Source organism: Lepidochelys kempii, chromosome 18, assembly GCF_965140265.1.
Source record: "Lepidochelys kempii isolate rLepKem1 chromosome 18, rLepKem1.hap2, whole genome shotgun sequence".
NCBI lineage: Eukaryota > Metazoa > Chordata > Testudines > Cheloniidae > Lepidochelys > Lepidochelys kempii.
In genome coordinates, this window is record NC_133273.1 from 14,195,160 (window position 1) to 14,213,237 (window position 18,078).

An 18,078-nucleotide genomic window follows, 5' to 3' on the forward strand; every position below is an offset into this window, starting at 1 on the left:
CTAGCGATGTCCCCCTTTCCGGAAGTGGGTGGGGTTGGATCTCCTTGCCGCCCTAGAGCCTGAGGGATGGGTATGGAGTGAGGGAGAACCCCCGCCGGCTCCGCACGTCCTGAGGTGAGGCCGGTCCGAGCCTCCAGGGGAAGGGATGCGTGTGAGTAAGGGGCTGGGGGCTTGTGGGGTTAGGCTGGCCCAGGGGCTCGGAAGGGTTAGGGGCGGGGCTGCCGCTTTCGTTGTGGGGGCGGGTTAGCTGAGGGGTGTGAGTCAGGGGCTGTTTGTGGAATCAGGGTGCATAGGCGCTGAGGCTTGTGAGTAGGGCTGTTTGTGGGGTCAGGGTGCACAGAGGCCCTGAGGAATACAGGAAGCTGGGAATGGGGTTAGCTGGGTGGTGGTCATCACTTGTCACTCCAAAACAGTAGTCAAGATGTGGTTTGTCACTTAACTGTGAGTAAAGGGCTGGTGCTTATGCCTTGAGTGCTAGGGGTAGGAGGTGTGTCTGTGGGAGGGTTACAAGTAAAAGGCTAGGGTAAACTTGTGGGTCTTGTGGAGGTGTGGGGGGTAGGGCAGCCCAAAGGTACATGGGGACTAAGGGTGAGTGGTATGAGTGAAGTTTGTGGAGGGTAGTAAGTAGGAAAATAGGGACAGTCATAGTGGTGGTATTCGCAAAAAGAAGAGGAGTACTTGTGGTACATTAGAGACTAACCAATTTATTTGAGCATAAGCTTTCAAGAGCTATAGCTCACTTCAGTGGTGGTATTGGCTTTTACTGTTTTCAGTATAGTTGTGGTTATTTGGTGGTGTTTGCTATTTCTTTACCAGTTAGTGAAAAGGGGGTGGGTGGGAGCTAGATAAAAATGTATATGCTCACACCCATTTGGAGGGGGTCAGTTTTCTTTTCCCCCCTAATATTTAAAGCCCCCTTCTCCCTCTCCAAAACCAAAATACTCTCCTCCCCCCCCCATTACTTTTAGTGTTTAATAACTTTCTAGCTGGTGCCTGCGATATTTTTCGGTTTCTTGTCAAGTATATCACAAAGGGCAATTGACCTCAGTTCAAAATTGACCTCTGGTTTTGGGCCTAAACTATATTTCAATCAACAAGTTATCCAAGAACGCAAGTGTTTTTTCATAACCCAGATAACTTCTCTAAATAATCTCCACTTCTCTAACAAGAAGTGGAGGTTTGATTTGGAACACCACAAGTTTTTAAGGTTGATAGTTGTAATAATGTTGTGTGGAAGCCTCAGGCATCCAAGCCTAGGCTTTCTCTAGTTTATCTAATTTCCAAAAGAATATGTAAACAATGCATTCCATTTCATAATGTAGGGACTAAGGATTTTAGTAATTGCTTCTTGGTTTCAGTCATGTTTCCATTTTGATGTGCTGTGGCTGTTCAACTTCTTTACTCTATTGACAACTTTAAGGGAAAAGTTATCCCATAGAGCCACCTGTTCCTGCCCAGCCTACCAAATCCGCTACTGTTAGGATCTCAAAATATTTTTATTTGGGTATTCTCAGGCAAGACACTGCAGATTACAGGTAGTTCATGGGTCATCTCTTAAGAAACATTTCTAGGGCACGTTGGTCTTTATTGTAGTGTAGAGTCCTTGGTTGCCAGGACACCTTTTAAATTCAGGTGGTACATATCTGGATATCAGTAAAATGTGTTCTGTCTTATAGGTCTGCACTTTCCATATAAAGATTTAAAATGGCTTCAAGAGGAGCAATAGAGACCAGTAAACTAAAACAGAACTTGGAAGAGCAATTGGACAGGTTAATGCAGCAGCTGCAAGACCTGGAGGAGTGCAGGTATGGAAAGGCAGGGTCTCCCTTTTAAATGTAAATATTTTTCTGGCAACAGCTGGCAGAAGAAATTGCTGCACCTTTCAGTATTCCTGTCACAGTTCTTTGAGGCTTTGTTTTTAAATCAGCCTAAGGATGCTTGGATTAAGCAGTGCAGGACAAATTCAATGAACTTTTTCTACTCTTTCCATGTTTAAGAATGGCCCCTACAGGAAAAAACAGAGTTCAGGAAAACTTGTTGCAGGTTTCTTGGAGATTTGAAATTCTTAGGTGGAGTGTGACACTGTACTACTTTTGTGAACAATGGAATCATCACCTGTTCACAGAATTCAAAATTCATTCTTCACTATCTTAAAAAAAAAGAAAAATCTATTCTTGAATTTGTACCTATTTTTCATTATAGTTACTTTGTTTTTGTATGTAGCTTGGAAAACACAATCAAATGGAAAGGAGTACTTGTGGCACCTTAGAGACTAACCAATTTATTTGAGCATGAGCTTTCGTGAGCTACAGCTCACTTCATCGGATAAAGTGAGCTGTAGCTCACGAAAACTCATGCTCAAATAAATAGGTTAGTCTCTAAGGTGCCACAAGTACTCCTTTTCTTTTTGCGAATACAGACTAACACGGCTGTTACTCTGAAAACAATCAAATGGATCAGTGATGTCCTTGAATATTAACTCTTAAGGGATTAATAAAAAACAGAGATGGAAAACACTTTTAGCCCACCTCCATGCCACTGCAGAAATGTTCTCTACAGTGAATTTTCTGATGTCTTTGTCCAATCTAGTTTTAAATGTTCCTCGCAACAGGGCTTTACCACTTTCTTTCAGGAATCATTCAACAAAGTAATAGAGTTCACTGTCAGAAGGTTCCTTATGGTAAAATTTTCCTTTTCTTCATTTCATCCCATTGCTCTTAATGTAATATTCCATTCTATCACCCTAAGCAGTTGCCTCCCACCTTTGCGTTTACAACCTTTATATAGCTATAGATGGCTAGCTTGTCTACCCTCCCTTAACTATTGCTTAGTCAACCTACACATAGTATTTGTTCTGTCCTCATCAGTGAATTATCCCAACCCCCGACGCATTTTTGTTCCTCTTCTCAAATTTGTCAGTGACTTTGTGGTAATGAGGCACCCAGAATTGCATGCAGTATTTTAGATTTCAGAGTAACAGCCGTGTTAGTCTGTATTCGCAAAAAGAAAAGGAGTACTTGTGGCACCTTAGAGACTAACCAATTTATTTGAGCATGAGCTTTTGTGAGCTACAGCTCACTTCATCGGATGCATACTGTGGAAACTGCAGAAGACATTATATGCACAGAGTATTTTAGATGTGGTCTCTGCAGAATTCTATAGAGTGGGACTACCCTGCTCCATACTACTGTATTTTTAACAAAGCTGCACAAAATTCTAAGCCTTCTGGTAATCTATAGGCCATTTCCACATAGGTATCTAAGGTCAGAACTTGGTCCTGAATTTCCAGCTTGGCAGGAGATAGAAACCTGCCAAGCCAATGTACTTTTCACCTGAGGCAGTACAATAGAATCTCAAAGATACGAACACCAGAGTTATGGACTTACCAGTCAACCAGACACCCTCTGGAACCTGAAGTAATCAGGTAGCAGCGGAGCCACGCGCACACAAATACTTTCCTCCTTTGGGGCTTCAGCCTGGCCGTGGGGGGATGTAGGGCTTCAGCTACAGGGTGAGGGGGGTCAGGGCTTCTGACTCTCAGGAGCACCGGTGCTCAGGTCTTCAGCACTGTGGCTCTGTTCCCAGCTTCAGCCCTGTGCAGGGCACTGGTCTCAACCTCAGCGCTCCCCGTGTAGCTAAAGCCCTGAGGTCCAGTGCCCCCCACCCCCAGGCTGAAATCGGGAACTGAGCTGTGGGGCTGAAGCCTGGAGACCCAGCACTTCCCACCCCCAACCCTCCACGGCTCCAGCCCCTCCCCAGTGGCTGAGGTCCACAACGTCTAGTTCAGAGTTACAGACGTTTCAGAGTTATGGACAACCTCCATCCCGAGGTGTTCTTAATTCTGAGGTTCTACTGTATGTTTCAAGTTGCTCCTCTAGTGCCTCCTTGGGCAACTCAAGAAATGATACCGACTGGCCATAGGCCTTGAGGAAGTGTTCAGCCCTCTTGAGCCACAGAGAAGGTTACTGTAACACAGAGTATGAGAAGAGGAAGTAAGAATATAGATAATGGGGCAAACTTTGGGTTCAGGAGTACAACTCTTTTGGGAAAGGGAAATAATTAGTAGTATCATTCTCTGGAGTCCTCAGCTAAGATTATGGCCCGTTGCGTTAGGCGTTGGGACTCACTATGTATATGTGCTTCTCCAAACAGCTTATAATCTAAATCGACAAATGGTGGGAGAAAGGAACAATTATTATTAAGAAAGTATGATTGTTAACAAGCTACTTCTTTAAGGAAGCTATTTCATGTTCATGACTGAGCTTTAGGTATGTTTTAAAAAAGTAGTTCCCATTGGAACTGCACAAATGTTCCCTCATCGTACCAAGGTTCAAAGCCTCAGCTCCGTCCTTAACATGGCTAGCTATGGGCGTGGGGACCTTTACTCCACACATAGGTATTACTTTACTTTTATTTTTAATTTTACCTTGTATTACCTCATCTAGCACAATATTAAGGTTAAAAAATATGTGTTTCTGTGTTTAATCCTGTGAGTTGATGTGGCTTGTTGAATTTCCTTTAGAGAGGAACTGGATGCAGATGAATATGAAGAAACCAAAAAAGAAACTCTAGAACAGTTAAATGAGTTCAATGACTCACTGAAGAAGATCATGTCTGGAAATATGACTTTGATAGATGAACTCAGTGGGATGCAGCTGGTAAGGACGATTCATACTTGGAAGTCTCCTCTGTGGTATCTTTCTAAAGATAGCATATGTTATACCTATAGTTTGTGAAAAAGAAGGTGAAAATACATACTGGGGTGTGTGTGTGTGTGTATGTATGTGTGTACATGATTTACACCTTTGTATTTGTCTGTTCTACACACACACACACATACATATGAATATTCCACATTAATCGAGTATATGTTGATTTAATCTGTAATCTTTTAAAGTAAAGCTATATTTAAGAATCAGGGTAATTAAACATGTAGAAATAGAGTTGTGTATCTCCAGGGCAGGGCTTAAATATAGCGGACACCTTACTAAGTGGAGTCTAATATGAAAGATGGTGGGGGAGACCCCACCAACTAGGTTTAGGGCAACATGTTGTGAGACGTTCCTACCCCATCTGCTGGGTGGCATAGCAAGGCTCCAGAGGACCCTGGTGCAAGAATAGATTAGAGACCCCTTTCTGATTCCAAAATCTGCCCTTCTCCAGCTCCCCCATAACGGTAGTCGAGCCCCTCCCCATCACCTAGCTCCCCCATCACCTAGCTCCTCTCCAGACCCCCGCAGTTCCTGCCTGGCTCCCTCACAGTCCCAATACAGAACCCTGTTCCCTAGCTCCTTTCTTCTCCTCCCGTCTAGCTATACCATAGTGCCAATCCAGCCCTCCTGTCTCAGTTTCTTATTAGCTTTAAATGATTTAAATGGAGTTTCAGGATGAGGGGGAGAAAAGAATTTCAAACTGAAATGCTAAGTTAGTTATTCAAATAAGATCAAAGTGTTACAGAAACAGAAGAGACACTTTTACTGTGCCTCCTAATCCCATAAGTGGAGTAGAATACGTAATAAAGCAAAAAAGCCCAAAAGTTAAGGAGGAATGTTTACAAAGGGTAGTGTTTGTTCCCATCCCCAGTATATGGTTTGGAAATTTAAGGATCTGAACTAGACGAAGAACAATTCTGAAAAAGAAAAAGGTGTTTTTTAAATGGAAAATTTTTCTTATGTTCGCTCCCCCCCACGATTGTTACAGCCTCTGGTCAAGAGTATCATCACCCTTGGTTTCTTTTGCCTGAGACCTGCTTTCTGTCCCTAATACAGTACTAGGTGTAAATACCTTGGGTATCCCGAGCGGCGGTAATTCGGCACACCTAAAGAAAATTCGGCTAGGATGCAAGTCAGAGGGAAGGGGCCTGCCCACCTCCAGCTTGGCAGTCTGGACCCTTCTAATCTTTAACAGAATGGCAGTCCTGTCTCCACTACCCCCAGAGCCATCATTCTCCTTCATGCCCCACTTCCCTGGTGTGTCCTGCCACAACCCTGTGCTGCACTTCCTGTTCCACTTTGCCCACCAACGGCACATGATGCTCTGCTCCCTAAGCTCTTCCAGCCGCTATAGCCCTGGCCCACACCACTGCTCTGCCAGCCTCCTCACCTATGACCTGGACCCTGCTCCCTTCATTATCCCCCAGCCTCCCATTGGGTTTGCCTCACATCAGCTCCTCTCACACTCCATTCCTGGCCACCCCCACCTGCCTGTCTCCAGGCATAGGTGCCCTGGCCCGTCAACATAATTAAACCACCCGCAATGAGCATCGGTAGCTATGTCGGCGGGAGAAGCTCTCCTGCCGACATAGCGCTGTGCACACTGCCACTTGTGCCGGCAAAACGTATGTTGCTCGTGGGTATGTGTTTTTTACACATACCCTGAGTGACACAAGTTTTGCCGACATAAGTGATAGTGTGGACATGGCCTTGAGTGTCTCTTACCAACTGAGGCAGAGGGTGCTGTTCAGCATTTGTGAATCTGGTGTAATGTGGTTGTATTTCATGATGTTTGCTATTGGGTGTACTCATTCTTTTAGCTTGTTCTTTTTCTTGCAGGCTATACAAGCAGCCATCAGCCAGGCTTTTAAAACTCCAGAAGTCATTAGAATGTTTGCAAAGAAACAGCCAGGGCAGTTACGGACAAGGTTGGCAGAGGTAAAGATTCCTGTAGACAGAATCTAACTCTAATAGATTTATTTCAACTGGCCTGATTTTTGTCCTTCCAGTCTCCACAAATTAAGGGTCAGTGTGAATTTTGTGGTGACAGAGAATCTTCTTATGCCTTTCAGAATCTGGTCAGCTTCAAATAGCTATCTCACTGTTGGGCATGGGAGCTGAAAATGTTACTTGTGTTCATTCCTTCCCCCCTCATTTTCCTAGTACAGACCAAAAAATCTGGTAACCAATAGTAAACTGAGCACCAGAAATACTTCCATTATCACAAATATAAATTCAGAAGAAGAGCCATGATCCTGGAACTCAGGTTGAGAGACTGGCTGGCACACTAGCCTTTCATCTCCAGAGATTTGGATTCCAATTCTGGATAGGATACAAGTGAAATGTAGTGTGGTGGCCTTATCCTAGTGGATGTTGGTCCTCAGAATATTACCACACAACTGGACATAAATAGCAACCTCTGTTCAAAACTGGTCCAAGATTGAAATAGCCAAACATGCTGAAGTTAGGATTAAAAGGCACTTGCAGAGCTCGGGGTGGGTGTTTCACAGCTCTTTACCATACCATGGGTGCCTCTGTTAGGCCCTCACTTTCACAATTGTCATATTCATTCACAGGATTATTTTAAAAGGAATCTAAATGTAGGCTGTAAGGGTGGTTAGGTTGTTAATTTTCTGCTAGTTTCATGTGAAATTTTTCACATTTGAAAAAAATATTCTTTCTTGTTCAGATGGACCGAGATCTGATGGTTGGGAAACTGGGACGGGACCTATACACGCAGCAGAAGGGGGAAATCCTAACTGCCCTCAGGAAGCTTGGAGAGAAGGTAACGATCTGAGCATTGATATCTGTCATTCATTGAGCTATGATTATGATGGTCTCTTCTGACCTTAAAGTCTATGAGAAAGGAATTGAAGTTCTTTCTTGCTAAACACTTGTTTTGTTTTTGTGTGCATTTAAATATGTGTGGAGAGAATGCAGTTATATTATGTAATACAAAAACAAGCCTCATGGCAGAAGCATCCCTATGGCTACATCTACCCGACAAGCTAGGGGATGTCCGTCCCCTGCTTGTGCACACATATTTGCACTAGCTCTCATTGAGCTAGCAAGAGCATAAATAGCTATGTGGCTGCCGTGGCAGTGGAAGCATAGTTGAGCTGTGCCGAATGCAAACCCTCCTGAGACCCAGCTGTGCCTCTATTGCCTATGCTACTGTGGCTATATTGCACTTTATACTTGCGCGAGCTTGGTGAGAGCAGGGGAATCAGACTCCTAACTCATAGTTTAGATATAACCTACATCTCGGTGGCACTCAGCCTCCCTGAAGAGTATGCTATGGATAGAGTAGAGAACAATACTGAGCATTTGTATAAACCCTTTCATGGATGGCTGATCACAACCTTAATTTAAAGTGGACTCACTGATTGTCATCTGAGTGAATGACATATAACTCACATCGATTTGTACCTGCTTAAAACAAGCTGCACTACTACTCGTTGCCTAATGAACCACCCAGCCATGGAAAGAAAATATCAAAGGCTTACAATAATACAGTGTCTTACTTCCCCCCTGAAAGGTAGGTATTATCCGCACTATGCAGGTGAATAAACTGAATTAGGGACCCTAAGTGACATGCTACATGTATGGAATTACTGGGAATAGAACCCAGGAATCCTGACTCTTAATTCTTGTCTCTAACCACTAGAGGGATGAGGGGAACAGTTATATTTTCCTATTGCCAGTCTGTGAAGGAAATGGTCCCCATGTGTGTTAGCTTTAAAAAGGAAACAGTTTCCATTGAGGAAGGTCCTGATTTTGTGATGTCAGATTCACATTAGCTTTCCAGTGTCTTGGTGCTGCTGAGTTACTTGAATAATATTTCATTAGTTGTTTTCTTTTGATAGTGCCTGGGGTTTGGATATTTCGTGTGGAAGACATGACTTGTATTTTATGCTCTTGTGTCCCAGTTATGGTATTAATTTTAATCAATACCTTCTTCCAAAAGATTTTTATTCCTGGACTTTCCCAAAAGATGCTGATGCTTAAAATGGCTTGGAAGAAATAACTGCAAAAAGTTACTTAAGATCTTAAATCATTAAGAGACTACTTGGATAGACTTAGTTAATTGTAGTTTAAATCGAAGACTTATTTTAAGCTGCCAAAGTCTGAGTTCAAGTATCAGTGTTTCTCTTGTGAGAGTTAATAACATCACTAACTACTAAAGCAAGGCAAGGAGCTGCACTCTTTACAATATTTTCGATATTGCGCCCCATCTACACTGTAAATACAAGTCTAGCACATGAATTTGAACCATTAATGCAGTTGTGTACACAAAGTTGTGAGAAAAGCTGCACAGTCCTTTGTTAGCTTTTTTGTGTGTACATCTACCACACTGCCTATCTGTGTTTATATGAATAGATTATAAGAGAACGTAATTAGGCGGGCGGAGGGTGAGAAAACCTGGATTTGTGCTGGAGATGGCCCAACTTGATGATCACTTTAGATAAGCTATTACCAGCAGGACAGTGGGGTGGGAGGAGGTATTGTTTCATGGTCTCTGTGTGTATATAATGTCTTCTGCAGTTTCCACGGTATGCATCCGATGAAGTTAGCTGTAGCTCACGAAAGCTCATGCTCAAATAAATTGGTTAGTCTCTAAGGTGCCACAAGTACTCCTTTTCTTTTTGTGTATATTGCGAAAGTGTTACTCCTGGGGGAATTCTGCGCCACTGTGCAATGCAGAATTTTGAAGAAATTAACATGTGCGCAGAATTTCCTTCTTCCACAGACATGGACTGCAGTGCTGCTGGCCGCCACTGGACCCAGCAGAGCACAGCTCTCACATAGAAGACGCTGCCAGGGGGAGGGAGAGGGAGCTAGAGGGTTCCTGGTAGCTGCAGTTCCCCACACTCCCTGGGGGAAGGAGAGGGCAGTGCAGGAAACTGTGCAAGCGTGGGACTGAGTATCAGACTGTTTCTCCCTCTGGATCCCTGGGTTCTGTGGGGGTAGAGGGCGGGTGTCTGGGCTGAGGGGGGACCACGGCTGGGCTCTGGTGGGGGGAGAGGGGGCAGGTGTCTGAGCTTTGGGGGTGGGGAGGGGTTGTGGGTATCTGGGCAAGGGGGGTGCCTGCAGCTGGGTTCTGAGGGAAGGGAGTGTGGGTATCTGGGCAAGGGGGGGCCCTGGGTCTGGGCTCGGGGTTGGAGGGGATGCAGGTATCTGGTCAAGGGGAGGCCTCGTGGCTGTGCTCTGGAGGGGGGAGGGGTTTAGGTGTATTGGCTCGGGGGGCGCCGCAGTTGGATTCGGAGAGAGGGGTTGTGGGTGTCTGGCCCTCCGGTCTAGCTCTGGGGAGGGAAGGGGGCAGAGAAACAGGACCTGGGTTGTCATAGGGGTTTCTTTAACTCTCTACTTCTGGAGGAATTTTTGTGTGTGTCTGTATTGTTACAGACATACTTGCTGACCGGTATTTTGAAATAAATTACCAAAATAATTGAAACTGGCGTGATTATGTAGTGCCATTTTGACAAATAAAATTTGCAGAATTTTGAAATATTGTGTGTAGAATTTTTAATTTTTTTGCCGCAGAATGCCCCCAGAATTAAAAGTGTGCTGAACATGTGGCTGATTTTCAAAGTGCTAGCCATATATTACCATGTTTTGTGTGGGCTCAAACCATGCTGAGTTGGCTCTAAGAGGCTAATTGGTTACAGTACTGATTTAAATTACAGTGTAGACAGGACCTCTGATTTCATCAGGTCTTAAAGGAAACAACACAAACTTGAACTGGGATTTGGGTGGTTGAGGAAGGATGAAGGAGGACATGATTTTCAAATACTTTGGTTTGAAAGGCCTTTATTTGTAATTTAAGTGTTTCCATCTAATCTGTTGTTAATTTAGGATGTCGTGTTGAAATGCATTTCAGTACATCTCTAAGTGTACAGCACTTTCCATGAGAGGCTGTGTGGCATAGTATATTGGACAGGAAGATAAGAGTCAGGAACTCTTGGGTTCTAATCCCAACTGGTACTCTGTATTTTGAGCATGATACTTCACCTGTATTTCTTATTTTTAAAATTAAGATTAACCTACCTCACAGAATTGTGAAGGTTAATTTGATATCTGTACAACACATTGAAGTGATAAAATGCTATGTAAGGGCTAAAGAGCATGAAGATCTGTTCCAATGAAAAGGTCCTCTAAAGCATTTGCATTGCAACAGGTTGCTAAATGAGTAATTATGCAGCAGAGCTAAGTTATGTAATTTATTTATAATTTTTCTCCAGTTTTCCAGTTACTTTACAATGTTGACCTCCTTTACCTGATGGCTATAGTATATCTTATATTTTCAAGAACTAAAGCCTGGAAAGGAGTCTATAATGTTTAAAGGGAACTCATGCTCTCCATTATTCTGATATGTATTCAGTTCTTTCCTTCATCTAAATAATTATTTCACAAGTGTTCAATTTTTGCCATTGGTACAGGGCAGTAAACTAGCCTTATCAGTATGTTAGAGCTACGCTAGTTTTATCTTTTGAAAGTTTTTTTTTTTTTTTTTTTTAAATAGGGTATTTCCAGAATAGCAGTTATCAGGTGCAAACTCGCACTCCATGAGTAGCCAGGACCTGGGAGTGCTTCAAAGACAGGGCACCCAAACATTGGGAAAGGAATCCTGTACAGTCCTTCTCTTCCAAGAGAATTGGGTCCTTGAAGATGGTGGGTGTGAGGTGACAAAACAGGCAGGAGGCTCAGGGCTCCTAAAGGAATGCAGCAGGCTTTACCCACAGGAATTTGCCATATTACCGACACCGACACTTTGGAAGGCTTGTATCAGGCACATCAATTTCTGTCTTGCTTTAATAATCAGAATACAGTCTTGATGGGTTTCTAAATAATAAGCTGATCTTACCTCTGAATTTCCCGGCTTTTCCAACTTTGTGATACTAATTCATTATTGTATATACATAAATGTCACTTGTCACAAAGCATTGGAGTGCCACACGATAAAAACCAAAATACGTGTGCACGTGACCAGATGGTTCAGCACTGTAATGAAACGGACTGTCATCTCTAAGGCATTGGCTTTAATATGGCCAAGGTGGGTAGTGGCTGAAAGCTGTTAGACTGTTCGTTGGCCTATGTGAAATAACTTTGGACTGGTATCCATTTCCTCATGGCTAAGTGTCCAGATTACAAAAGCATCATTGTGGCTCGCATCCTTGTTGACAGCCTCAGCACAAAGATGAAGGCTGGCCTCCTCTCCTAAAAGTAGTCTCTTTTGCAGTTTGGCATTGAGTTTCAATGATACAATTGGCTGAAGCTTGCAGCAATGGTGCTTTTGCTCTTCCTTTTCTGTTGATTGACAGCCCTGGAGACAAAAATTCTTTATCTGGCACCTTTCACCAGCGCTTAATTTGCATTTGCGCCAGTCAGATAATGCCATCACTTTAAAAGCATATCAGATTCACAGGTTCTATAGGCTGAAGTATTTCATATATACACAGATACATATCCTTACAAAGTGAAAAAAATTATGCAGTTAAGGTGTTCATTTCATATATACGTATATGGTTTTTTTGGTTCAGCTGACTCCAGATGATGAGACTTTCCTGTCAGCAAATGCAGGTGCAGCCCTCAGCCAGTTTGAGAGAGTCTCTAGTAACCTTGGTAAGTTTCTTCATACCCCTAATATCAAAGCTTCTCAGCATCCCAATGCACTAGTGGAAAGAAATGGCTGCATGACTCGTGATCTAAAAGGGAAAAATCTGAACAAAAATATCCATGCCACTTAAAAATATATGTCCTAGTATAATGCTGGTAAAATTTGGATACACTGCTCTATGAAAAAATAAGTACTATGTGGAAGAAACCTAATGTGGACTAAACCATTAAGTGTCCCACGTAATGGGGAGGCCTTGAGAGTTATGCCTAGTAAATAGGGACAACATTTTTAGGGTTAAACATGATTTCTGCTCAAATTTGTTGTCCTCTTCCAGCTCTCCTGAAAAAAAGCCTTTTCCCTTCTTGGCCCTGAGAGCTCTGCAGTTTCTTGCCACAGCAACAAACGGTACAGGGGTGAAACGCATCTTCTCCCACCACTGTCATAACCAGACCCCCTACCAAAGTGGCAAGACTGAACGTGCATTCAGTATGCAATTAATTTCACATATCAACACGTTCCAATATTAAATCTAGATTCTTCTGGGCCAGATTTCTGTCCAATTGCTTCTCAAACTGGGGAGATAGCAGTGCTTACTGTGAGCTTCTATTCTGTCTACTCCTTGTTGCCCCGTGCATGCTTCCAGTGAAGCAGGGGTAATTGTTGTGGGATAGCATGTGAAGGGCCAGGTCAGTGTGTGAACTTGCTGAACTTGAGGCCTTACCCTGGAATGCATCGTCTCATGGCTTAAAGGTCCTGGGAAGCTTGGATCTCGTTAGGTTTGTAAGGGGGTTAGAATTGGGTGGATGCCATCAGCCTTGCAGCTCCTTTCCTGGCCACAGCTTTTCAGGCATGCATGTAATATAGCTGAAGCCAGAACATGGCCCCATTTTTTGACAAGTTATACCTGAAATGTTTTTGTTTTCAAAATGTAGGTTTGACTTCTTGCCCCAAAAGTACTCTTGTGTTGTTTTGTCTGATTTAAGGTATCAAAAATGAACCCCTCCAAAACACAGTCCCTGCTAATAACTTACTGTTTCTCTAAACTGGGATGGTGGTGATGGGATAAAGACAATTTTTATTTCTGTTTTCCCTCCATAGGATCTGGAGACAAAGTCTTTGCTCTGGCCAGTGTTGAAGTAGAAAAATCAAAGCAATGAAGAGGTGTATGGGACTAGAGTCTCTGCTGTTGTCAACAACATTGGACTTCTATCATATTGTAACTGGGTTTTTTGCTCATTTGATTTTTTTTGTAAACTGTTGTGGGGGAAGGAGGAAGGACTTCAATCTTAGTCAGAAGACAACGTAAAGTGAACAGTCTTAAAGTGCACTTTGGGACCTCAGTGTCTGTACCCCATAGCAATGTATGCTCTGAGGCTAAACACTAAGTGGTATTTCAAAAACACAAAATCAAACTGGCTATGATTGTCTTCTTTGAAAGGGATCAACTATTTTCCACTTTTCTGAATGTGTATTTCTCTATTAAAATATCCTCTTTTTCAGTGTGATGGGCAGTGAGTAGATCTTTTCAGAAACACATTCAGAGTCCCAGCAAATGGGTCAGTTTTCAGGGCTATTCCTTAGGTTGCCTGTAAAATTCAATCTTGTCTGGAGTTAGTCCCTACTGAATAGCTTAAGCATAAAAACCACATTGTAACTTTTTTTTTTTTTTTTTTTTTAAAAGACTGTTTGTAGAAAGACAGGATTTCAGACAAACTGTTCCCAAAAAATCCAAAATGAGAGTACACATACCAACATTCGCTGCCTGCATGTTTGCTCTGGACATGAATGAATGCCATTGTATCTCTGAGTGTTGATTGGCAGACAATGGAAGCTCTGTTGGGAGTCTTCTGGAGTAATTTAACCTAGTGTATTGAAAAGACAGGGAAGCACTAGGAAATGGCAGTGAGAGGCCCACTCTGTGACCTCTTGCTGTTGGCCAGGATGTATCGGCTACAAGCTACCATTATTTCTCCAGATTTCTGGGGCAGCATGAAATAGGTTGTAAGTAGAAACAAACAGCCCCAATCATAATCCTGGTCTATGCTATAACTGAATCAGAGGTGTCAGTTGCAACACTGTTGTCTCGTGACCTGCTTACCACATGGTTAAAAGCTGAAGTGCAAATGGGGCCTGTGTGGCCAGAATTAGGTTAAAATCCAGGACAAACTCAGAGTTTAGGTGGAGCTAAAACCTCATACTGTCCAGGGTCTTAGCCTGGTTCTGGAAGACAATTTGGTCCTGTGCGCACTACAGCTTTTTACTGTGTGGCAATCAGGCCTCTGACTCAGTTGGTATAGTACTAAATAGGGCTTACAGCATTTGCTTTTGTAGATGGGTAGTGGTTGCTTCTCAGTCCAAATGGAAGAACTGTACTTGGCGCTTTAGATGTGTGTTCCATTCATTGTTCTTGTAACTGTAAAATATCAGTGCACACTGGTTCTGTACATTCAATAGTGGGGATCATTCAAATAGTTACAATACTGGCAGTATTACTTTCTAGCTCGGTATCTGTAAATACTTCATGCCAGTTTGAGCAGGAAGTCTTTTTTTCACTGGTGAGTTTTGCTTGACTACTTATTGAAGGCATATGTGCCAGGTCTTCCTCTCAGTTTAAATTTGGATGTTGACCTAATGATACCAGGAGCTGTAGATGTTTCTCTAACAGCCTTTCGTGCAATCTTCCTTCTCCTTTTAGCACCGCTTATGTCTGAACCTTTTCTCCAGCCATAAGAACATTTCTCAGATGCACATTTTACAGCTCTGTATCAGCTAGGATTTCTTTTCCTTTCTACAGAAGAAAATAAGCTTGTCCAACTCCTTATCAGGTTCAGTCTGCCCTGCACCTAGATGCCAGAATCCTAAGGTTCCTTATCACAGTACATCTGGAGGGATTGTGTTTCCACTGACACACTTTTATTACTTCTAGCTCATACAGAGAATTAATTTCACTTTAATCCTGCACAACTTAAATTCGGACATTTGATGAAGATTGTTATATTTTCTCCCTTTTGACTAGCTGTTTTAGATACGAACTGTCCCTTCCTCCTTTTTTTCCTTAAAGCTTTAAATGTGGAGGAAGTGTATGAAATATCATTGACAAATGGAGCAGCTGGCTGAGAGTAGAGTGACATACTATTATTATACAGCACCCCACAGAGAAAGCGTGACTGTGGAAATCTGATGTGTTCATGAGTCACAGACACAGTCAGTCCCCATTCTAACAAGCTTTTGATAGAGACAGAAATCTGGTAAGAGACAAAATCCACCCTTTATTTCTTAGAAATTCTATGTATACTGAAATTATTTTTTTGATAGATATTTAATGAGGGAATTCATTTTGAAATTAAAGCTATGGAGTGGAACGGAATGATTAAATGCAGAGATTTAGCATTGTAGTAGGTAAATTATAAAGTAAGAAGGAATAAAGATTTTCCACTGTATAGTTAAGGAGGCGAGTGTGTGTCTAAGAGCTTTCAGCACCAGATAATATTCTGATGTTCCTAGGAGGTGGTACTTCATTTTTTGGTGACTCTTCAAACTGTTTGTTACTCTAGATGCAGTGTCCTCTGTGTGTTCAGAGTTGTTGCTGTGTGAGTGAAAGCAACTTTCTAAAAGCCTAACGTCTTTAATTTTGGTTAGTTACTGCAGCCTCATGGGAAATCTTGACAATTTGCAAGTTTTCCTGAACATTGTTTATCTCCTTGCTCCTTACCTGAAATATATGATTCCTATAGCAAGCAGTTGTGCTGTCAAAGAAAGAATGGTGACTTAAGATGGGCAAAGATCAGACAGAATTTTAAAAAAGATAGATCCTGTTTTCATGTAAATGCCCTTAATTATAAAAATTAAGGAAGGCAAATACTGAAAAAAAGATAGTATTTAGGATGGTTTCTAAAATAATAATGGTTCATGGGTATCAGATGCTTTCAATCCAGAGAGTGTGATTATGAAACTTTGGGACAAATTAACTTAAAGTATAAGCAGGTATAATTCTGTTGACATCAGTAGAGTTGTGCCTGTTTGTCTAATTCCTTTAGTTGTAAACTAAGGTTGTAATAAATAACCAGGAAGGGATTTCAAAAATAATTTTATTTTGATAGACATGTTTCTAAAAGCCACTACTTTATGAAAAAAACCCACATAAATCAATAGAGGCAAAACAATCCTCTCTTTTAGGTGGGATCCTTAGTCCATAATATCACAGCTTTTTGTTTCGCTATCTGGGACAGTATTATCTTCACTCACACAAAGGCTGCTGTAGCTTCACAACTGAGAAAGCAGCTTATTAAAGGGCATTATAGACAGTCTAAAATTATTGAAAACAAAACAGTCCATGGGGACTTTAACCTTCCTCTCCTCTGTATTTTACTCTGCTCATTATTGGGGCTAAATAACTCTCAGCTTCTCCTCCCGAAATGCTTGCAGCATTAATATGTAAATGAAATCTTTCAGAGTTCCCACAGATCCCAGTGAGCTTACTGTATGATGACATGGAAATTGCTTCCCTTCTCTCCAGTACTAGAAAGGAGGTGTTAACTGCTAAAAGAAATGCTATTTTATATTTTAATTGCTTTGCAAATACTTGTGGGTTTTTTAAAGCCTCCATTCTATAGGAAGTTGCAAGATTGCTATCAAAATGGCTCCTTTACTCAGTATTTTTGTGTGTTAGGTTTGTGGGAGCAAGAGTGGATTTTTAATAAACACTAGTCATAGATTATTTTATAATACAAGAGAGGTTCCCTACAGAAGAGGTCAGTGATATTCCAGTGAATTTAGTGATAAAATGTTTGAAACATGATTAGGAAGGACATGAACGTTGAATTTGTTGAGTGGAAGCTTCCTCTTTGTGTTTGTCTCAAAGCATTCTGAATTCTCTGTTTGGAAAAAAAAACTTTCCCCACTCCACAAACAATCAAATGTGAATTGCTGCAACAGAATTATTTACTGTGATGGAAAGTAGAGAAGGAGGTAGATGGGCCTACCTTTTGTTTTTTTTCCCCCTCAGAAGTTCCCCGATTTCGGAAGGTAAAGGTGAGATGGGACGCATGCCAAAAGAGACTCCAAGATTAACTGTCAAAATCGTTGCAGAGTACTGTGGGCTAAGCAGATGTGCCTGGTCACAGTTTGGGTGGGGTAAAAAATGTGTATCTTAACCCTAGGGTTGGGGACTTCCCACAGAATGCCTTAGCCATCGATGTAATTTACAAAGGGAGATAATGACATTATGTGCTACTTACATGTTGGCTTCACAAAATATTTCTCTAAGATAACCAGTTTTTAAATGGCTACAGTAATATCGGAGAGACATCACAAAGTAATCCTGTTACTTGGGAGTGTGCTATATTAAACATTATTGTCCGTAGTGATCTTGGTATCATGACTCCACCAGTACCCTATCCCTGATGCTTCTGTAGATGGTAAAGATAAACGCTTTGTCAAGAGTTCGCTGGAGCCAGGTGCCCCATAGACCAGGCTTATCTCAGGTTTTATGGAATACAAATTAACATTGAACTAAGACTAGCTAGCTGGGCATTAAAGTCCACAACATAAACAGTAGTCCTTTCACAGAGATACAACGCATACACTGCCCTGGGTAGGCCTTGACCAGGCCAGGTTACTTGGGTTATGGTAGACACAACCTTGTTTCACCCAGAACTGGCCCCTAGTAGAATCAGCCAACTTTTTATCTGAACTGCTGGGCCCTGATTGGCCTCTGCCTGTTCCTGGCCCTCCTAGGTGTAGTAGGAC

General features: G+C 42.1%; 1 protein-coding gene across 2 annotated transcripts; it reads left to right on the top strand.

Annotated features, from left to right (window-relative positions):
- Positions 1 to 8: 8 nt before the first annotated feature.
- Positions 9 to 13,832, top strand: LZIC (leucine zipper and CTNNBIP1 domain containing). 2 transcript variants are annotated; one of them, XM_073316967.1, is made up of 7 exons: positions 9 to 151; positions 1,677 to 1,805; positions 4,523 to 4,658; positions 6,552 to 6,650; positions 7,402 to 7,497; positions 12,254 to 12,335; positions 13,429 to 13,832. In XM_073316967.1, the coding sequence occupies exons 2-7, from the start codon at positions 1,705 to 1,707 to the stop codon at positions 13,485 to 13,487; spliced, it is 573 nt and encodes a 190-aa protein (XP_073173068.1). In that variant the 5' UTR covers positions 9 to 151; positions 1,677 to 1,704; the 3' UTR covers positions 13,488 to 13,832. The 2 variants fall into 2 exon arrangements, with proteins under 2 accessions (XP_073173068.1, XP_073173069.1); XM_073316968.1 differs by having other exon boundaries at positions 9 to 114.
- The last annotated feature ends 4,246 nt before the right edge of the window (positions 13,833 to 18,078 follow it).